General features: G+C 34.6%; 1 protein-coding gene across 1 annotated transcript in view; it reads left to right on the top strand.

Moving 5' to 3' along the window:
• LOC139690464 (collagen alpha-1(II) chain-like) overlaps nt 1–23,699 on the top strand; it is a 93,256-nt gene that overhangs the window by 65,462 nt on the left and 4,095 nt on the right. Inside the window, exons 14-28 of the mRNA XM_071587919.1 lie at nt 742–992; nt 1,810–1,971; nt 3,526–3,723; nt 5,213–5,266; nt 5,717–5,807; nt 7,424–7,584; nt 8,641–8,740; nt 10,813–10,946; nt 12,168–12,437; nt 13,174–13,389; nt 14,537–14,626; nt 16,810–16,935; nt 17,221–17,293; nt 20,417–20,619; nt 22,647–22,848. Coding sequence (XP_071444020.1) covers nt 742–992; nt 1,810–1,971; nt 3,526–3,723; nt 5,213–5,266; nt 5,717–5,807; nt 7,424–7,584; nt 8,641–8,740; nt 10,813–10,946; nt 12,168–12,437; nt 13,174–13,389; nt 14,537–14,626; nt 16,810–16,935; nt 17,221–17,293; nt 20,417–20,619; nt 22,647–22,848 — 2,331 coding nt within the window. The remainder of the gene's footprint in view (nt 1–741; nt 993–1,809; nt 1,972–3,525; nt 3,724–5,212; nt 5,267–5,716; nt 5,808–7,423; nt 7,585–8,640; nt 8,741–10,812; nt 10,947–12,167; nt 12,438–13,173; nt 13,390–14,536; nt 14,627–16,809; nt 16,936–17,220; nt 17,294–20,416; nt 20,620–22,646; nt 22,849–23,699) is intronic.

Here is a 23,699-nt window from a genome sequence, read left to right as displayed (position 1 = left end):
TGGATTATGAATGAGTTCACAAAATTAAGTAAATTGAGCCATAAATCGTATTAATAAAATTAAAATGGACTAATCACAAGGATTGAAGAGTGGAGGTAAAAAAAACTTTGAAGAAGAAATAAGGCTCATGTAATTAGAGTGGTACAATTATCTGCTGTATGATCAACTCCTGCCCTCCAGAAGGGGTTCCTAACGACCTTTTCTCCCCCTCATTCACTCTCCCTGTACTCTGTTGTTTCTACACAGCATCCCATCCACACTACCTTGTGTACAAGGAGCCCTTTCTTTTAAGGCAATGTGAACAGTTGGTATTCAAAGTGCACTTCAATCAATTCACTACCTCCTTTCTTTTATCCCCTTTGCCCTTTTCATTGTCTCATCACACAAATGATATTTTGGATTTTTCTTTCACTTTCATTGGAATTGGTCCGTCATCTTGTGAAACTTGTTTTGGGTTCCATGAAAATAATTTGCCAAATTTGTCACAATTAATGTTTTGTAGTTTTCAGTAAAATATTAGCACCTACAAACAGCCAAGAAATAATGTTTATAAAACAGCATGAGAATCCTTAGCAAACAGAGCTATTTAGTGATCAATTAATGCTGACAATATTTCCAGTCAAATCATCGCCAACTCTAGACTTAAATGGCGGCTTCCATTATGGTATATTTATTGTGATCCGGTGTACAAATTGTTCCTTCAGTGGGATTGCTCATATTAAAGGAATGTGTTATTCTCAGGTCAATCAGGAGATCGAGGTCCTGCAGGCCCACAGGGCACCAAGGGTGCACTGGGAGATCCAGGAAGGCCAGGGCCACCTGGTCTACAGGGACTGAGAGGCCAGCCTGGAAGACCAGGTACTGCAGGAAAGACTGGGAATCCTGGTGAAAGAGGTCAGCCAGGAGCAGATGGAAAGTCAGGAGAGCAGGGACCTCCAGGCATCCAAGGACTTCCTGGGCCCATTGGACTTCAGGGAGAAAAGGGTTTCCCGGCAAGTGACCGTTTTCATGTTTATGGGGCTAACATAATTTCCACAAAGACATCATACCAATTTTGAATAATGAGTGATGGCCGTGCTTGCTCTACATGGACAACAGGCTAATGCTTTCTAATATTAATATATTTCTCAGAGCAATTAGTATTTTGAATGTTGTGTAAAGTCCTTGGGCCCACCAACTTGGAAACTTAGGGAATTTAGCAGGTGTTCTGGAAAAGTCAGTATTTGACACACTTCATTTAGGAAAGTTCCACATCTGTCATTTTGATGTGCATTAGAGAGGTTCCACTGTTTCAAATCTCAATGCCTGTTCTTATTTTCAGTCCTGGTCCTCTTGACTCTCCATTGAGAGATAGCGCATTCTTAATAACAGTTCCTCATATACATTACTTTCAAAATAATTTAGCTCAATATTTGTTTATTTCAATAAAATAAAAAAATATACTAATGAAGTGCATAAAAAATTATGATAAAATATTAATCCAAACAAAGTTTTTAAAATTAATAAAGATATACGCCCATTGGTTTTAACTTCTAGTGAGCACTCAATTATTTATTTTGCTTGAAATATACTGCTCCTCCCACTGGCAGGCATCTCCCTGCAGAGATCAATTCTTCATTCTACATAGGTGGTAACTGTGGGGAAATTTCATTATGCAATCTATTTAATTAACTATATAATTAAACAGAACATTTTTACAGAATAATATTACAGAACATTTGGTTGATATTTCCTTAAAATTAAATATTACAGAATAATTATTTATATTCATTATGAAATGCACTTCTAATAATGTTATTTTCTTCACAGGGTGAATCAGGTAAGGATGGTGAACAAGGACCTTCAGGTGTGCCAGGACCTCGAGGAGACCCAGGAAAGGAGGGCTCATCTGGGCCACAAGGACCGCCAGGCCCAGCAGGACCCAATGGAGAGAGGGGAGCTCCAGGGCAACCTGGTCCACGAGGTTTCCAGGTGATCATTGTTTTATTGAAAGATAAAAAAAGAGGAGAAATTGCATGACAAATATGTAGCTGTTAGTCACTTAAGATATGAGAACAAGATGAACAAATGATGATGATATTAGTCATTTTTTGTGACATGTAACCCACAATAGGAAAATCCTATGAATCGGATGTCAATCAACCTTCATTTAAAGATCAATTTCTTGATTAAGATTTTTACGGTCATGGGGAAACTAAACATCACTCACCATTATATGATGCAATATTTAATTACAGCAAAGAATTTAATGAAATCAGTTGTAGTACAAGTGTACAAACTTGTTTTTTTTTTATATTTCACCCTTCCAGCAGTAGCCTTAGTTGGCCACAGACTTCCACAACAGATACATTGTCTTTCTCACCCGCTCCTCCTTTTCATTCTAGTTTCTAGTGACTTGAATATGTCTTTCTCACCCGCTCCTCCTTTTCATTCTAGTTTCTTGTGATTGAATACAATTCAAGAAAAATAATCAAATCAACTAATCTTCAGTAAAATCCCTCATTTGTACTTTTCTAGGCACCTTTTGAAAAAAGTGTAAAATGCATGCAAATGTAAATTCATTTTTGGAAACAGAAAATTTTCTCAGTTGAAATTGCTCTTTTTTTGCCATGTCTTTCTATTGCCAAACAGGATAATATTTACATACCCAAGTAATCAAGTAATTGAGAAAAATTAGCTTATGAGAGTCTGAGCTTCCTTGCAGTTTGACTAATTCAAATAGTTGCCCAACTTCAAAATTTTTTTAAGACAATAAAATAATTTTTGATTCAGTGTAGTTTTGATGTGGTAAAGCAAGTTCCAATACTTCATATTCTTCAGGAACCCATCACTGTTATATTTGTTGTGTCAAGCCCATCAAAATGATCCCAGTTGTTAAGTTACTAGTTTTTGCTATTTAGCATTCTTGGGTCAAAGTCATTTTCATTCAAATTATGCACAATATGAATAGTGATCCTCAGGTGTTCTTTCAATGCATGAATTATTCAGCTAACTCCTAGTCATACAATGTATTCATTTCATGGCACACATCTTTTCCCTAGCCTTAGATTATAAGTTTAAATTGCTCAAAGTTCCATCACTATTGGCCCTCTGTGCTGCCCCACCAAATTCAAATTCTTCCCTAAAACCACCCAAATTACTGCTCTCGCCCATCTATTTTAATTAATTTGTTAAAACGAAGTCATAAATGTTTTTCCTAAAGGCCGATGTACTTAAGTAACTATTTTAGAATGAGAATTTATTTTTAATCCAGCACTTGAGTGATGCATGTAGTGGGAAAACAGAAAATGAAATCATACAAATTTAGGGTTCCATATATCTAAGAAAAATAGGAAATTGTATGGGACATGATAAAAATATTTTAAATTGCAGGAAAACATAAATTCTGATAATGCAAATATGAAATTTGACTGTATTTAGTTTCTCAAGGTCTACCTCAAACTTTTTTCTTAAGTTTATTCTTCCTTTTTGGAGAAAATTTTGTTAATTGCATTCTTTAATTTTCATCTCAATTTTCTTTGAAAGGGTCTTCCTGGTGCACCAGGAAATCCAGGATCTCCTGGAAAGGATGGTGAGGCAGGCCTTCCAGGTCCAGTTGGGTTGGTGGGACAAACAGGGCCACGAGGAGAAAGGGGATTCCCTGGTGAGAGAGGACCGATTGGAGTATCTGGTCCACCTGGTCAAAGAGGTGAAACTGGAAACTCTGGCTCTGATGGTATTCCTGTAAGTTGCTATGAAAAGTATTTAATGAATACCTGGATGGAAATTATTGATAAATATAACACATTAAACATGTGACTCATTTTCAAAGTCCAAATAATGCTTCAAAACTATCAGCAATCAATCAGTAATTTATTGAAAAAATCTGACAATTAACTTTGAAATCACGGTCACATGTACAGTAAAGCGCTGATTATCCACAGTAATTTAGGAGAAGATGCCAGCAACTAATTGAAAATGACAAATATTCAGATTGATATGAGTTGTAGGATATTATGACCATATTTTCAGGGACACATTATATCTCTCAGGTATCATTTAGCAAATTATGCATTTGGTTTTTAATTCATCATTTCCTTGCTCCAATTATTCACCATTTTGAAAAATTTAAGTTTATTCAAATTATTGCTAGTTGATTACATGCAGTTTTCATGCCTCATATTTACGCTGAAAAATCACTATGAAGGGTTATGCACATGTAATGTTGCAAAGTTCATCATAATTCCATTTCTTAACCTTTTAACCTGGGTTGGTTAGTAAGTTTTCTTAATTATTTACCATATGTATCCCATTGCACAAAATATTGGAGAGCAACAATAATTGGAGAAAACAGGCCCACTGTTTTGGGCTTATATCCCAAACTAAGTACTGTCGTAGCAATCGGGTGGAGTAGTCTTCGGATGCTATCTGCCAGTACCTGTTACCACTCTCCTAAAAGAAGATACTGATCTTAAAAGAACATGGTAGGTTAGGAGAATAGTCATCCAGCTTTCACAGGCACTGATATATAGTCTACTTGATATGGTCTTATCAGAGGTCTCAAAAACCCCAGCCATCAATCCTCCCTGCGATGACCCTCTCTCTTCCCACAGATCTAACAAATCAAGGTCACCAGCTTCCCTTCCCAAATACTCCCAATGGCTTCTATATATGCTTTTAAACACTAAATCATGATTATATATCATCATAGTCAATGCTTTAAAAAACTTTTTTTAGCAAAATTAGGCACTGACTCTCCTTTTTGAGAATCTTTCTGAAGGAAACAAAATAAGACCATCAGTTAAAGAAGTGTATGCAGTACTTACTTGAGTCATAATAATATGGAGTTGTTGTAGAAGACTCATTGTATGGCTATAAGTTTCATGAGTAAATTTGTTGTGTGTGGAAGAAGAAATCTTTTCTGATGCCATTAGCAGCTAACGTTTATGTGAAGAGAAGGAATGGAAGTGGATAGTAGTGGTAGTGGTATAGAATATTTCTTGCTGAAACCGATGAAAAATCTACCCATTGCATATTGAGGAAATTGGATAATGAGCACTTTATTGTACACTGATATGTACAGATATTTGGTAAATAAAAAAAGAAAATATTATAATAGACGCACTACAAATTTGAAACTATTTTATATTATGATTTAATCTCACATGTTAATTCATGTCATTTGATTCTTGTACCATTACTGTATATTTGAACATCTTATATCTTTTTTCAGGGCCCCCCCGGTGTAAAAGGAGACAAAGGTCACTCTGGACCATCCGGACTGGTTGTAAGTTACTTTCTCTGAAATATCTAGTGAAGATTTTGATTTAATGAATTGTAAAAATATTTTTGCACCAATTAATTTTCTTAAGGAAAGTTCACCGTACACAATGCAAACTCAAATCTTTGTAGCTGCATGAGAGGGAAAAAAATATACATATAAATACAAGGAAATGTAATGCATGCCTTTTTCCCCTTTGATTTTAATTAAAAGCTGAACATAACACCTGAAGTTATAAGTAAAATTTGTTTACCTTTCACTTAGTCCTGATAGTTACAAAATATCAAATTTTAAACCGCTCAGTCTTGTAAGAATGAATTCCTAATGTTTTGCTGTACACTGAGTGAATGCATTGTAATCTTCTGGAAGAAGATTATTATTTCCCTTGGATTAGCCATTATATATCTTGCTACAAGTTATTCCTTTCTACTTCTCTGTACCTAATTTAAAACGTAGGGATTGCCTGGACTTCGAGGACAATCTGGACCTGCTGGAGAGAAAGGAGAACGTGGTTCACCTGGGTCAACTGGTCCAGAAGGACCCCCTGGTAAGGCTTTATTTGCAAATGACCAGCTACCATTGTACCATAACTTGCATAAGATTACTGACTGTTCAGTTAACTCTCCATTATCTATGTTGACAAATGATCAAAAAACCTGGATAATCGAAATACATTGAAAATGTGGTTGTGAAATAAGCAGATCAATACAGAAACTCTCCTTTTTCGTTCTGTGTGATTAATTCAAGTTTTTAGCAATGGAAATTACATTATTTCATTTTTTTAAGGTTGGCATTATAAATTTATGAAAACACAAAATTATCATAAATAGAATAGGATAACATATTTTCCTCAGAAAGCTAGACCAATCTCGTAGTCAGGAAAAAACTAATGACTGGCAAAGGATAAATTTAAAATAAGGATCACAAATTCAGATTCACATTTTTCATATTTTATTGATTAAAATAAAACATTGAAGATGGTTAATGACTTATTTGTTGCAATTACATAGTAAAACAGTGTAATTGCTCACCATAAAGGAGAATATGGAATTCTCAGGGCTAGTGAATGCGAGGGAAACAATAATTGAAAAGTACAAATAAACATAACAGTTTCAGGCTTAACTTTGTAGAATTCCTTCATTGTGAGGGTAAAAGAGAAAGTTTGCACTTCCATATAAAGATTTAATACTTCACACGACCGTGGTTTCAATGCTGTGCATCATCGAAACCATGGTCGTGTGAAGTATTAAATCTTTTAGTGGGAGTGCAAAGTTTCTTGTTTACCCTCATCAAAGTGTGGATAGTACATAAATGTTTAAATTAACTCATTAACTACTGTTGAAAACTTTTACTGTTGTGATCAAAGTGAAAAACATTTCTGGAATAGAAGTATTTCAAACTTGTATTTTTCAAATGCATATCAAAGTTTCAAAGCATTTAATTATCTTTACAATTGTAATTTTATTAAAATTTCGAAGTGATGGGAAGAAAGTAGCAGTAATAATTCATGAAACATATAATACACACTCGGATAATCGATAGTGTACTGTATTTTGAAAAATTGGATGCACACTGTTTTCATTGTACAGTAAAGACCTGATATAATAAATCTCTCGGGACTGAAGAAAGTCATTGTTGGGTAGAGATTTTATCATAGCAAGGCTAACTGTGACTTCTTATGGTGACATTGGAAAAAGGGTTTTAAATACCATTATATTATTTGAATTTATTTTAAAAAGTTATATTTATAATTTTCTTTTAAAATTATTATTGAATATATGAATTTTTAAGGCCTCAAGAATTTTATTAACAATATTGGACATGAGACAAGGGCTTATTCGAAGGTGTGGCATTACAATCTAATTATGATTAGAGCAAAAACATTTTTAAGTTCTTGCTAAGAAGCCCTCAGGATGGAAAAAGACAGCAAGCATCCATTTCTACTCTTCAGACCCTTAATGAATGTGCAAGTGTGGAGATATGTCAAAAACAGCATTTTTAGTGCTTATCTCTTTAGAATATAACAAGTAAAGTTTTGTTTTAATATATGTTTAATATATTGCTAAACAAATTCTCTGCTGCATCAATTTTCCATTTGAATGCATCTCTTCATTTCTTATCTTAATTCAATTTCATTTAGTATTTTATGCTTGTCTTGATCAGGAAGGGCAGGGGAAAGAGGACCTCATGGTGCAGTAGGTGCTCAGGGCCCACCAGGTGAGCCGGCTGAGAGGGGAGACCCAGGTCCTCCTGGTCAGCCAGGAGAGGCAGGGGCACCAGGAAGCCCCGGGGAGCGAGGAATGACAGGACCTCCCGGAATTCAGGTGTGCACTACTACTGAAATAACATTGTTGAATTCATTCATTTGGATTTTAAAAATTCAGAAGCTTTGTGATTAAATATTATGATTTCCATTTTTATACAGATGTTAACCATTCAAGTGAATTGTCACTGGTGTTAGAGAGCAGTCAAAGTGGGGGTCATGCATAGTTCCTCCAATTGCCAATTTACTTTGCAAATAAACAATCAAAGGACATTAAATTGTGTCTTAGGCAATGTTCATTATGTTAAGATAATCATCCAATGTCTTGCATGTTATATTCTACAGCATTCTGCTGCAGATCAAAGTGAATGTGTTTTTTCTGTATTTGCAATTTGTGCATATGTTTGCATTTTGCATGCATTGTCCTTTTCATTCATGGGAAAACTGCAAACAATATCATAATTATCACCAATATCTTAAAATAAAATGTTTTGTTGAAATGCATTTTTTGCACTTTTGAGTGTTGGTACTATGAATATATCCACTAGAGTTGGAGTGAGGGTAACAGTAATGCTGACTAACAAGGTTATCCCTTCAAAAGGGATTCTCGCAAGCACCGAAAATTCATTTATCTACTCATTACTTTTAAATGACAATTAAAACCGTCAGAACAGGAGCCATGGTAAAGCATGAAACCTTAGGTCATAGAAGATGAACCCATCAAATGAACATGCGATACCTAAACTATCAAAACTTCAAATGTGAGACATGCATAAGGAAAAGAAAAAAATGTGTTGATTGAAATTATGACAAGATAAATGGACATTAATTTTTTTTGGATTAGAAGAATTTGCAGTGGTGATCTGAAACATGTTTTTGCTTCTCTATTGTAACTATTGCACTTCATACCTTCTTGATAAAAATTAACAGGAAGTCAAAAACATAATCCCCTTGCTGGTGTACATTTTCAAAAAGCATATAAATAATAGAGAGTGCTATTGCTGTATTTTTCAAAATATTGAATGGAATAATGGCGATTATGCTGTTAAATTTCGAAGCCGTATTTTTAACAAGTATGCAATTCTATCTCATACAATTTTGCAAAAATTACTTTCAGGGATTCCCTGGCCTTCCTGGAGCAGCAGGATTTCCTGGATCTAAAGGAGAGAGGGGGATGTCTGGTAGTAAAGGAGAACAGGGTAGTCCAGGACAGTCAGGTTAGTCTAAAGAAAGACATTAGTAGTATGCTCTCTGATGGTAGTGAGAAGTATCTAAGACTTAGCTTAAATGTGAATGATTGATCCTACTAAATTAAAGGAAATCAGTATGAAATATTCAGCCTGTCTCACTAATAATGTGAACACTTCAATTGTAAAAATAAATTGTAAAACTTTTGAGTTAGCAATAGGAAGTTGAGTCTTGATACTGTTGCCTATTTTATAATGCTCACATTAAAATCCAGAATATTGCATACGATATCAAATTACCTTTTCCCCTCAAATCACTTGAAAAAGAATTGAAAGTCTCTACTCTACCATCTCAGGGAATGCCTCTGACTGCATCAAGTACACTACCCTATTTAAAAACTTTTCACTTTTTTCAAAATAAGTAATAAATAAAATCAATTTCATGGAAGTGGAACATAAATGGAGCACAGTGTTATAAAAATGGAGCATAAAGGCTATAAAAATGTTATGATGGGTTTATTTAAGTTGTTAAAAATAGGGTTATTGGCATTGATATCAAAATTGATATCAACAAAATAAAAACACAAACAATGTTAATTTTCTTCTTTGTGCCTGCAATCATATCAATTTTGATCTCTAATCATACGAGCGATAGAAGAAATTTTAACTCTATAAATTCTACTACCTATCTCCTTGCTTTTATGTACATGATCTAATTTACCATTGTAAATTGGGACCTGCAATATGGCTTTAAAATTCTTGGATAAGTGACCTAACTCAGATGTACACAGTTAATTTAACCTGTATTTGAACATATGGTCAACACATGGTTTCCATTCTAATTCTTTTGATAGTTTTGTGACACTGCTACAATGTTCATAACAACTTTGCACAAACCTCTCTGCTCTATGTTGCACACAATCTAAGTAGTTCTAAAACCAAACCTACATCATGAGGATTTCATGCACTTGCTGCATACTCTAAGTGGGATCTAACGAACATAAAATAACAGAGCTCATTTGCTATTTCATTAGATTTCCCACTATCCTTTTCATGAACCCTTACTTTTAATTTACAATTCCATAAAATTCACGGTTGTGTTTTTCCCAGGACATGTCCTTCATTTGTAGCATACGTTTGTTGCATTGTTTTCATTTATGTTATAAATATTTTTGAATGAAATACTCTTCCTCCAAAAATTCATTGAAACATATTTCTTCAAATTTAATTCTAGCTCCCATGTCTTGCACCACTTTTGGATCAAATTTAGGTCATTAGATAATGATTGTCTATCACTGCATTTTCAGCAAAGGGATGAAGTTTCCTGGAAACCTGAGGATTGATGTCATTAAAGTATAAAAGGAATGATAGTGGATCGATAATGTTTCCTTGTGGGGCACCTGATGAGATGCTTACTGTGTCAGATGATATGCCATCAATAATGAACCAAATAAATAATTGATTAATCCATTTATCACACACTTGTCTATCCCATAGCTTCCTAACTTAAAGAGCAACTTCCTACTTGGAACTTTGTCAAAGTAATATAGAAAACTCTCTTTAAAATTTAGAAATATAGCATTGACTTCAACATTAATATTTGTCCTCTTGGAATTTGTCTTCACCATCATTTTTCATTCTGGATTTTACCCCCAATCTACAAAGTTTCCATGAACTACTGATATTTTTAAAAATTATAATTATTTATGATCATAATAATCATCGGTTTACATGCCTTTCCACAGATTTAATTGCATTTTTCTTCATATTTTGATGAATGTTTGGAAATATTTTCTGCCATATAGTAAAATATAATTGGGACTACCAAATTATGGAATCAACGGGAAGATTAACTGTTCTCAGTCCAGGTTAACTAAATAAAATTCAGGACATATCAACTAGAATCCTGGGATAGAATAGCATATTGTAAGGAGCTTTCCAAGTAATGAAACCTGGAAATAATGGACTCAAGGAACTTGAGAATTTTTGTTTCAATCAATTCATGGGCTGATTTTGTAAAAATTTTATTAATTTATTTTGAAATATGAAAGTAATGAATTTGGTAATGTAATTTTGTGGTGGTATTCATATCTTTTGTGCAGGAAGCCCAGGTGACACAGGACCTCCAGGTTTGACGGGGCTTACAGGGGCCAAAGGTGCTCGAGGTGAGCCAGGTCCACGAGGAGACAGTGGCCTTATGGGCCCAGTTGGAAGGCCTGGTGAGCCAGGGCCACCTGTAAGTATTCATGTTCTAACTTTCTTGTGTATTGAATAAAAAAAATGCTATTTCAACTCATTACGGTAATTCCCCAATTTATGATTGGTTTAAATGATGCTGAATTCATTTTATGATGTGCTCTGTAAAGAAGCTCATTATTTACTTTATGTTTGAATTTTCACATTACAAATGCATACATCCTCTGAAATGTTGTATCTTATGTAATCGTAATGTTTTCAATACTATTTTTCCTTTCATTAATATGAAATGCATAAAATGTGTCTATTTGAATATATCAAGGATGCTAAAAATGACCTACTTACCTGTAGTTAACAAGTTCAAGATGCATCAATCTTAGCTTACTAGTGCATGCATCTTGGGTTGTTTCTTTTAGAATACTGACTATAGTAAAGCAGATATAAATAAATTTCCAGTCTCCTCAAATGTACCTAACAGAAAACTTTTGGAGTCAAAATAGGTACATGCAACTGAATATTATTAGTTGGACTACTATGCTTTGGACTGCATATTTGGACTACTGTGCTCCAATATTTACAAGCCTGGACAGTGAAAGCAATAACATGCTAAAACTTACTATGACTGTTGTTAGATTCATATAAGGATTTTAAAAATGGGGCAATTTAGGCTACTCTTCTGCTTGCCTATGTTGCTGGCAGTAGTAAACTGGGTTAGGGTAAGTTTTTGATGGACCCAAGGATTGCCCACCAGTGTACTTCTAAGCTCTGTTTAATACAACCCAAAATATTCCTTAACCCGTTCTGTATTTTACAATTACTACTCCTTAGACCTTCACATTATTTGTCTACCTTAATCCCATTCAAAACGCCCATTCTTTACCTCTACCTACTTCACTTTTCCACATTATCCCCTCTCTTATAGTCTACTTAGCCTCCCATTGTCTTTCAATATCTCTTGCACCCACTTGTACTGCCATCTTTGAATTTCTCCTCTGATAACCTTCTTTCTTTCTCTACTTTTCTAGCTTATCTTTGCCTGTTTTATATTCTGTCCATTTTATTTTTTCTATTCTTCTCCAAGCCCTCATCTCAAAAGCCTTCAATTTGCACTTATTCTCTATCCTCAATCTATTAGTTTCCAAGTCAAACAAAACTATACTCAATATTAATATGCATAGCTCTTTTGATAAAATGTAGTTTTACTTCTTGAAGTAAGTATTTAAGTTTTCTGCCATTTATTAAAATAAAATCATCCTAACAGGGCTTAACTGGTGCTCAAGGACCTCAAGGAACATCAGGATTTCCGGGAATAAAGGGATCACCTGGTGATTCTGGGCGACCTGGTGCTCCTGGTCCCCCAGGTCAGCCAGGAGCCCCAGGTCCCGAAGGTTCCAAGGGTGATGCAGGTTCCATGGGACCCACAGGTCCATCAGGTCAGCCTGGACCACAAGGACCTGCTGGTGATCGTGGTCTTCCAGGTTTACCAGGTCCATCAGGACCTTCTGGTTTACGAGGTGCTCGTGGATCTCAGGTATTTATAAATTATAATTTATCAGAGGTTAGCAGGAATTTAAGTTAAAAGTTAGAATATTTTGAATATCCATGGTAATTGAGGAGAAGGTGCCAGTGGATAATTAAAAGTAATGGCTGATCAGATATATGTTTAAAATTTATTGGTTATTACAGCCATTTTTTTAGGACCCTTTATGTATACCTCATGTGTATTCTTTAGCTAAGTGTGCATTTTCTTCATCGTTTCTTTAATTCAATCATTCATTCTATTTAACTTTCATAATAATTTTAAAGTAACTTTGGTTGATTACCCATAGTTCCCATAGCTAATTGTTAGATAGAAAAAGCAACAGAGAAGGTTTATATTCACATATGTAATGTCATTGCAAAAGTCATACTATTTCCTTTTTCTTACCTTGAAACATAAGTCAGGCTATACGCATTTCAAACTATATATCGTGTTCATTGCAAAAAATAAAAAGATTTAAGTTGGAAAAAACAGCCTCACTGATTTGAATAAGCCAACTATTAATTCATTACTTTTTATGGTCCTTGTAACTAACTGTTTCAGACCTTAATAATACCTAAATTATCCAAATACTGGAATTGAGTAAACAAAACAAATTATGCTCGACGTATGCAGCTATCAAAGAACAGTCATGACATTTATTTTGTAATTTTTGCTGGAAATAATATGCAACACAGATATAGTTTTCATTTTACCATATATAAATTTGTTTTTTATATTATTCCAGGGTGAAACTGGACCACAAGGTAAGCCTGGATCAGAGGGGCCTCCAGGACCACATGGAATGGTAGGACCACCTGGTCCGCCTGGTAATCTTGGTGAGCCAGGACCAGAAGGGCCTGTAGGAAAACAGGGGCCCCCAGGAATTGCTGGCCGTCCAGGTGACAAGGGCCCAATAGGAACACCAGGGTCATTAGGACCTCCTGGAACACCTGGACCCCCAGTAAGACTTCTTATATTGTGCACCTATACTTAGGTATTTATGGTGTATGATCTTCATATCAGCTGGATATATGTGAGAAATGGCGATTAGCATGCATAAGTTATAATTTATAACTCTGTGCACATAGTTATGCAGTTTCTATGAAAGAGCCATGAAAGGAATATTCAATAAAATCGTAAAAAGTCAACCTTAGAAGGTCAATCTGGGCAAGAGTATGAGAATGAGTGGGGCAAGTAAGACATCATATGTTCATATCTCATGGCTATGAGTATCAAAATATTTTCTGTGATCAGTATGGGAATTATGCTTTCTGATTTACATAGCCTGTCTCCCCAACTATGAATCCTCACAATATAATCAGTTTTTGTGTTTCTTTAATTCTAATAAATAAACTTGAGTTATGATGAAAACATTATTTTGAAATTAAGTAGTTTCAGGCATGGGGTGGTGGAATTTGAACATAATATAGAATAGATAGTAACAATTTTCCACTATATCATAGATATATAGGTAGAATTATCAAGTGGAAAATTGCTACTATCCGTTTTTTATTATTTTGAAATTGTAGATAACCATTTCCTCCACATAATATTTTTTGACTGAAATTTGAAATGGTAATTTCAGATCTTTATTGCTCATAAGTTTTAAATGTCTCGTCTTGATTTGATATTTAGTACATTTTCTCTTATCTGAGCTGCTCCCATAATGTACATATATTTGAAATTCTTACAAATTGGTATCAAGAACTTAAATCAAGGTCAGAGCTATAAGATTTATTAGGGAAAACTGATCCAGATCTAGATTGAATGAGTCCATTAAAACATCCATGCCATGACAATCAGTGGGCATTGGATGATATACGTATTGTCTTCATGAATTAAATAGTTATTGTGCCTATATATCTCATTGCTAAAATTATTTTTTAATGAATCATAATTTTGGCAATTTCCATTTCTTATGTGAATCATGGCTTTTCTTAAATTTCAAAAAATGTGAATTAGATTTACCATTAATTATCGGCCCAATTGATGTATATCATCACACATTCATTATTTTCATACAATGTGACCTGGATTTTTGCAATAAATGATTTAAATTCAACTTTCTTTTTAAATGGCATATTTTCTACTTCATTTTCATCTCTTAGGGACTGCCTGGATCAGCTGGCCCTCCTGGATCCACTGGAGAAAGAGGTTTGAGAGGAGAAGCAGGACCCCAAGGTGTTGAAGGGCAGCAGGTACAGTGATTGACCAAAATTATTTTTTCTCCAAAGTTCTCACACACTTTTTCTCCAGAGCGGATTTCATTTGAAAAAGTTTAATGTGTTGGAATACCTTCAACATACATAAAAATAAGCAGTTACAATACAATATCACTGAATGTTTTAACTACATTATTTTCATTTAATTATAAGTAATGTCACTCATTTTCAAGTCTCACTTTTGGAAAAAAATTAATTTCTTCTATGAGCATCTTCCTGTTCATATGTAAAACATAATTTATGTCTCCTATGTTAAGCTTAGCTCTCTAAGCTGGAATATTTTAAAGGATTAAATATAATAAATACTTTAAATTTTACAAACTTCCATTAGCCTGTAATTCTGCTTACCTCATAAAAATAAAGATTGTTCTGTGTTGGTTAACCTGTTGATTTTCACTTACCTTAATGACAAATTTAAAATATATGAGATCAAACAGGGATATGAAAAATCGAAAATTGATATTGTACATTTGAAGATTCTTCTTACTTATTGTCAATGACCTAGGCTCATTATATAAAAAAGAAGTCATAGAAATGTTTCGTCTTGATTTCATGTAAGTTGGGTTGACTGTACCTGGGGACTATCTGTAATATATAATTGAATTCCCCTATTGTAAGACAATTTAAGATTTTTCTCATCTCATATGCCGACCCTTTCAATTTCACAGAAGATTTTCCAGGGCATGGATTTAACCATTTTGCAAACATTCACAAGGTGCTTACAATTATTGCATATAAATGGTTGATTTCTTATAATTCCAATCTTAATAAAAAGTTATAGAATTGCCAATATTTGCTAACAAACAAGCAATGATAGGCTCTAAGATGTTATTATTCTTCTATTAGAGAATTTAATTCTGAAATTGCGAATTTAAGTCTATCCAGGTTGTACTACACGAGGTGCCATGGATGGAAGCACCTCATAAGAAAACAGAATGATCATCATTATACATATGTATTTGAATTTAGAGAATGGGTAACAGCAGATATAAATATTATTTGGTTTAATTAATCAATGTTCTAGAATTTCAATCAATATATAGCTCTTCATTTGGAGCAATTTGTGTTCTATGACCAAGCAGAAGAGGACAACTGAAGGTTAATCTCTCTTTTACACTCACTCTAGGATTACACTGATACCAATTTTTTTGTTTAAAAGTTAATTAAAAATACTAAAAAGGTTCCCAAGACAAACACCTTTGTAGTTCCAACATTGCTTTATACCTTAGGCCACATTAGTGCCAATGAGTTGCAGAACCTCAAAATGGGGATGAAAAATATGACCAGTTATTGCAATGTTCCCTGTACATTTATTCTTTTCTGGCTCATTGCAATATAGTAATGACATTGTACTAGAAAAATGAAATATTCTGTGTGGTATCAGTGCATATACTGTAGCAGCAAAAGGTGCTTGGACATTTCAGATCATGGGAATGACTTGCCAGGACTGCACCATCTGCATCTGACGTAAAGCTAATATCTGTTCTGAAGAGGATTTTTTTACAAATACACCACTCACTGCTTTTAAGAAATGAGAGAAACTGCTAGGTGCTTTAATATGTTTAGGTTTGTGTTTTTCTAATAGGAAACATGGAAATTGTGCCTCCCCTTAGTGAGTAACATTGAGTCATTACATTTATTGACATTCTTACAATGCCTTTATTTACTCTGCTTTGTATGAAATTTCTAATAATCATACATTTTACATGGATTGTGCATACATCATATAAATTATCATTCTCTTGATAATTATCTTATGTATTTGCTACCCTGATTGAACCACATAGATATACCTAGCCTTCAAAATGTATGGGAATGCCTCTAAGTAGGACCTACATGTTCAATGTAATTAATGAAACATTTTAAATCGACAGGATTTAAAATGCCCTCATTTTCTACCCTACATTCTGCATTGTTTTAATCTCCAAATAGACATGCACATGATTAACCCTTTGATGAATACTTGTTTTGGTTTTTTTCAGGTCTCTATAGACTATTTGGCATTAAGCACACCATTCAAAGATTTGTCATTTATTGTAGTGTATTTAAAAGTTTGCTATTCCATTGGAGTTACAATTCAAATGTCATCACAATGGCATTTATGATATAAAAATTCTTATATAAATAATGAATATTCCATTTTACTTTTCTCTACTTAGGGAGCAAGAGGAAAGCCAGGGCCTGCTGGACCTGATGGCATTAAAGGTGACAAAGGAGAGACTGGATTGCAGGGTGCCAAGGGTCACAGAGGTCTTATTGGACTACAGGGATTGCCAGGTGCAGCGGTAAGATCATTTTTACTGCTAAAAATTAGTTTGTGATTGATCGACTTTGACTATTATTAATACTTAATTTTAAAATGAAGGCATAAGTTTTAGCTTATTTGCTTAGAAAAGATGTAAAAGTTCAAGAAATATTAAATAGCCTTTATTTAAAAATTTGCATTAATCAAGCTTAAGGAGTAATATTAAAACTTTTAAGTTATTTTGTTTACCATATGTTATGTCTCAAAGAAGGTGTAATTTCATTTGGAGAATTTATTTATAACATTAATTCATTTTGACATACAGGGACATCCTGGAGAAAAGGGAATGACTGGACCACAAGGACCTCCAGGCAAAGATGGAGAGCCAGGTTCCAGAGGTTAGTTCCAAGCATATAGGTTTACTTTTTTAAGCTTGATCATCTTAATAACAACATATACTATTTATTTTAATTACTGACATATATATGTGACCTCCACACTAAACATGGCCAAATAATCTAATCTTATGTAATTTTGGGACACTTATGTACACACTTTTACTACCGTTCATCCTTATTACCCTTCTTGCATTCTTCCAATACTTCTGTAATAATCATGCATAGTTGCATGCATGCTTTTCTGTTCCTGTTACTTGTCTTAAGAGAGTGAGTTTCTTTGAACACATATAAGGGGGTACCCAAAAATAACCAGAATCATATTTTTTAAATCTATGTATTTAATTTTTTTACAAAACAACCTTATCACCTTCAAATTACTCTCCATTACACTTAATATATTTGTCCAACTGTGATTCCATTCCTGGAAACATTTTTCTACATCAAAACATCTGTTTTGATGCCTCACAGCTCCTGACTTGTTTTTTTCCACACTGCTTCCATGCGATCAAAATGTCCTTTCATGTCCCTCTCTCTTCATTTGAGGAAACAAGAAGAAATTGCATGTAGCGATGGCAAGTGAGTAAGGGGCATGGGGCAAGGGAGCCATGTTGTTTTGGGCTAAAAACTGGTGCACTGAAATGGCTGCATAAGCCGATGGCTCTTTGTCTCCCACATATCAAGCCTTCTTTGCTGCCCACTGTTGCACAATCTTTTTAAAACCTCCAAATAGAAAGCCTGATTAACAGTCTGGCTGGGTAGGATGACTTTGGGACGCAATATCCCTCTCACAATGAAAAAACCAATGAGTATCGTCTTGAGGTTTGATTTCACCTGAGAAGTTTTTTTTGGCAAGGTGACAATAAGGTCTTCCGCTGGGTTGACTGTTGTTTGGTTTTGGGACCCTAGAAAAAAATCTGGGTCAGTTAGTAGATGGTCTTTCAATGCTCGGCAAGTTTAAATACAATTCTCTTTTTCCTGCTCAGTCAGGACCTGAGGCACGAATTTGGCAGTGACCCTTCTCATCTTCAACTCTTTCGACTAAATTCGCTGAGCCAAGCTCTATGATATTCCAGATAACTTACTAATCTCTTCAATAGTCTGTCATCAGTCTACAAGCATGGTTGCATGAACTTTATCAACATTTTCATCAATTCTAGAAGTTGACTGACATCTTGAACAAGGTTTGTCGTCAAGTGACTTTTCTCCTTCTTTGAAATGAGAAGAGTTTATACGCTCAAGTTTTTCCCACAGCACAATCCTTGTAAGCTGTTTTTAATATCACAACAATTTCTGCAGCGTTTTTCCAAGCAGGAAGCAAAATTTCTCAGCAGCTCGCTGTTCACTTAAATCCACCATGACAAAAAACAAAGAGCGAATGAAACTGCTTTAACAAAACGAATTGTGGTAACTGAACACAACCTTCCCAGATGACAACAATGCCTGTGCAGAACTTGGAACAATTTGTGCTATGCTTACCTAGCGGAAGAAAAACATACTACGTAAGGTCCGCCAACCGCAGCACTATTCTGGTTATTTTTGGGTACCCCTTTGCATACCACTGACTTTCTCAGTCTACCTCCTCCTCTCAATCCAATTACTCTTCTCTCATATATATTTGGTTTACACATATATTTTTATTTTGGTCTTCAATTTAATGTTACTGAACTTTTGAAATTATCCATGAAACTGGTATGAAAATTGGAAACGGGCTAAAGTGATGTTGATCATGTTGGATGTGTGGAAGTACATATTCATCATAAAGTAGGATGAAGTCAGTCACACTGTAAACTTTGCGATGTATTTTTACCTTTTGGAAGAAATTAACTGTCCAGTTCAACAAATTGCAAATCCATTTAAAATTTAATTATCCTACTTAATTTTGAGATCTGCAAAGAAGGAAACATAGAAATGTGATAAATACAGGTTAAAAAATATTTACCATGTCTGAGATTCGAATCCAGATCCCTTTCTATCCTTACAAGTTTTAGCCACTTAAGATACCAATTTCTAAGGGCTTTGAGTAACAAGATTTTATGATGAATTAATGTACATACAATGCCACAAAGTAATCATAGTTGTGCATATTACACCACAGTCCATGTATTTTAAGCCAACTTTAAATGCATAGGTGTTTATATACAACTCATTTAAATTAACTACAGGAGAAGCTGCTATGGAAATTTTATCAGTTACCCACTGGTGTGCATGCAATTAGTGAGGATTTCAGTTTAAAAATTATTAAAAGTGCGAAACTCATTACTGCAATTACTTCCATGCTAGAATATATCCCAGTTTGAATCCTATTCAAATGATTTTTACCCTGTTAAGTTCTTGTATTTTGTTCCCAGCAGTGGGGGACTGCTAAAGCTACGGTTGTACCATTTCCTAAAGTTCCTTTGAACTCTATAATTGTTAGAATCATTCATCAAATACCCTCTCTGCCAATTTTGTACATTCTGTTTGAAGTTGAAAAAAATCAAAGACCCCCTTTTGTATCAACAAGATCAAATTCAACATAAATGGTAAAGAAAATGGAATCAAACTTATCTCATAATTAGGAAGGTGGGTTGTTCATGGTCAATAATTGTTTAGTGGGTAGGGATGAGAACTGGGATGAGGGAAAGGTGGTTACGAAGATGAATGGTAAATCATTAGGGTCGTTTGCTTGCTGGAGAATCCATCAACGATGGTTTGCCTGCAGGACATCATCAACACATTCATTTATCTTTGATCAGTACATGCTTTTATTTGGTCACCAGAGATGGATATAGTGTAAAGGAAGGAGAATAGGGTAGGAAAAAGGAGCATTTTGAGAGACAAAATGTCTATGGAAAAGGGTTAAAGGGAAGGGAAAAAAAGATAGAAAAAGAGGACCTCTTTTTGGTGCTACTCAGGTGACTCTGTTTCGCCAAAGCCATGTGGTGTTTTGGTAACCAGATTTTTCCGGGCAACTGCTGGCTGTGCAGGGAAAAGAAATAGCCCTACTACTCTGTTATGTGAATTTTACTATGCCATAGTGTCAATACTAGGTCACCTCTACTCTTGCCTGCCAATCATGGCTGAGTTCATCCATGCATATTTTTCCATTTCAGTATGCACTAAGAATATTCTTTTACCATACAGGTACACCAGGTCGGGATGGGAATCCAGGGCAAGTGGGGCCAACAGGACCTGCTGGTCCCCGTGGACCACCAGGAGAGGAAGGCCGCAGTGGACATCCTGGACCTCCAGGTCAACCTGGACCCCCAGGACCTCCAGGAGACACCCTTGGATATGATGCTGCAGCCATTGCAGCTTTGCTAGGACAAGGTCAAGGACAGAGCAAGGCAAGTAACCCTATTCTTTTCATTACTGCCAGCAATGAGAAAAATCACTGACTGTATCTTATGCACACACAAACCAAAAATTTATAGAAATCGTGAGTTAGTCTTTTCTGTCAACAAAAAAAATGTTAAGCCTAGCAATAGGGATATTGAATTTATTGAGTGAAGGCTGTGAGTGTTTGACTTGCAGTTGGCTGCCTATTTTAAAATGCAGACAGGCCAGCCAGAGAATCTTCAAGAAAAAAAGTTAGTCAAACTGGTTGTAATTATGCTTCTGGATGTTATGGACAAGTGACATGTACCATTTCATATGAAATATACTTGTCAGCTGACTAGGACAAGGCGTTTACTATATGGCTATTGCATTTTCACTGAACATTGATTTTGGGTGAAGTGGATGATTAGTTAATTTTTTTTAATTGCAATTTGCTTTGAGGTTTTGAACTAAAAGTTATCATTACTAATACATAATCAGAAAACACATCCCTTAAGGAAATGAATATGATAAAGAATAGGTAAAGTAGGGAAAAAAGGGAATGAAATAGTGTTGATTTTCCACACTTTTAGGGATATACAGGTATCTTTAAAATAGTGCTGTGTGTTGGCCTTTTTAGGAATTAATAGAATTTCCCTATGATGATTTCTTTAGGGCTGCTACCTATTGCAGAAAAATGTTAGTTTCTGTGACACCTTGTAGCAAAAAATGAACTATCATCACTATAGTGTCACCATCACCATTTTTTATAATCACAAGAAGTAATTAACAAAAAATATCTTTTCTCAGTCCGTCAACCACTACAAATGAAGACTCTACATATGAAGTTTACTGCAACCATAAATTAAGACATTTTGTGGAGCACAGTCCATAAATAATTTACATATATATTATTACTGATAAGTTTTCATGTAATTTTTGCTAATCTCAACAAAAAATGGATGATTCAATATGTTCTATTGTGAGCAAGAAGAGGTTTTTCATTAACATACTGGTGAGATAGAAGACATTGAATGTAACGATTTTAAAACTATCGCTAAAATTCAGTAATCCCAACAAAGGGAGTAGTGCATGGAATGGTTGAAAACAGCAATGGCAAGAGGCAGCTATTATCTCCTACACCAGGACATAGTTGGCTACCTTTTACCATGATTATTTAATATGCATTAAATGGGTGCGTAATGAAATTTTAATTAAATCATATTGAAATCGCACTAACTGTGCTGCCATTAATCCACATCTTCTTGTGGTGAGTGCATGGTAACTTTGAAAATTCATTTTAAACACCAGAACACCGGAGGCTCTTGAATTTTCCAATCATACACCCTCTAAGCTCCTAGCTCCCATCCAAATCACAGTCAAGTATAATGGTATCTCTGAATGATTTGGTTGCCTCCACAGCAATTTACTATCTTCATGTCAAAGAGCAGTTTGTTAAGAGATTGCGAAAATTGCCAGTTTCTTCCACATTGAAAATACCATGAGGGGCTTACTTTTTATGGAGAAGTCTTTAAATGAGCCAGTCATTTGTGGGCATTTACTTAGTTGCTTTAATATCCTTCCTCACATATTACTTTGGATGAGATTCCATGATATTTATGAAATAGCCATTAAAGTACTTAAGTCAAACGTAGATGTATTGGTTTTACTTTTTTTTGAATGACAGTCAAACTTAAGGTAAAGTCCCCAAATAAGAAGAACCTAAACCACCCCACAAAATTCCTCTTCAGTTTCTTTGTATGCTGTTTCATGTTGGCACTTCCATTTTTGCTAAATACATCCTGATGGAGTCACTTGACATAATTTGCCATGATTTTAGTATCATTGATATAATTGATAATAAAATCCCAAAACAGTGAACAATACAAGTTTTATAACTAATTCTAAAAAACAATACTCATTACAACAACTGAGGCATACAAACTAAAGGGTGACTACTGTTTCATAATCTTTGAATATGTACCATAGTAACAACATTCTATTTTTTTCCTTTCAAATATATTTACTTTGTCCTTGCCAAATTTTTTCTCTGCAGGGACCAGACCCATTGATAGGTGATGAACCAATCAGAATATTTGGCAAGGAGTTGAGTGATTCTGAAAGACAAGAGGTGGTTCTTAAAGCTTATGAACATCTCAAGTCTACATTTGAACGCTTTAGGAAACCTGATGGACAAAAGAAATCACCAGCAAAGACATGCAGAGATCTTGCTACAGCTCATCCTGAAATGCCCAATGGTAAATATCTTTGGCTAACTCCTTTTGAATGAGCAATTTTCTTTTATTTTGGTCATAATCCCACAACACGACAGTGAGTTCCTTTCTAATGAGCTAGTGGACCATTAAAACTTTTTCGACCCGAGAAATACCTGAAGGCATGTGAGCAATTGGAATTTTAATGTTTTTATTGCCATCAATTATCCTTTGTGATAAAAAGAAAGAATGGGAATTTTGTGTGAATCTAGAACTTTTTTCACTGAGCAAAGAACAAATTTATATAATGGACTGTACTAATTTGCAAACCAAGCAATTCCTTCTAAATTGGTGAATGTAATACTTATGTAGAAAGATGGATATCATTTAGAAATTAAGTAGGTCTCATGGCCAGAGCCCTGTTCGCTCAAGATATTAACTTAAAAAATAATTATAATAACTCGGGCATTTCCTCGTATTTTAAAGATTTTTAAATTTTAACTTCTTTGAGAATCGTCCCTTTTTATTCTGTCCCAAGGATCCACCAGCAATTGCTTTTATTATGTCCTAATTCTTGAATGCATAATGGCCTATGGCCATGCACTTCTTTTTAGAATAATGGACAGATTTTCTCATTAATGTTTCCTATATCTCATATCTTATACTTCACTATTTTCTACAATTTCCTAAGTGCTTAAAGGAATTGACTAATTCATGATCTACTGTCCTTACCTTGGTTATAGACGAGGCATCAAGATCCCCCAAGTGTGGACTTTATTTGATTTAATAAAGCAATTATAAGACACTAAACATAACATCATACCTGTATGCCATTAAATAAATGGCGTGAGAACATTTTTGTAGAGCTCTTATGCTGAACATATTTTACTAAATCC

This window comes from Hetaerina americana, unplaced genomic scaffold (assembly GCF_022747635.1).
Source record: "Hetaerina americana unplaced genomic scaffold, ioHetAmer1.1.p SCAF_3, whole genome shotgun sequence".
Lineage (NCBI taxonomy): Eukaryota > Metazoa > Arthropoda > Insecta > Odonata > Calopterygidae > Hetaerina > Hetaerina americana.
This window is presented reverse-complemented; position numbering and strand designations above follow the sequence as displayed.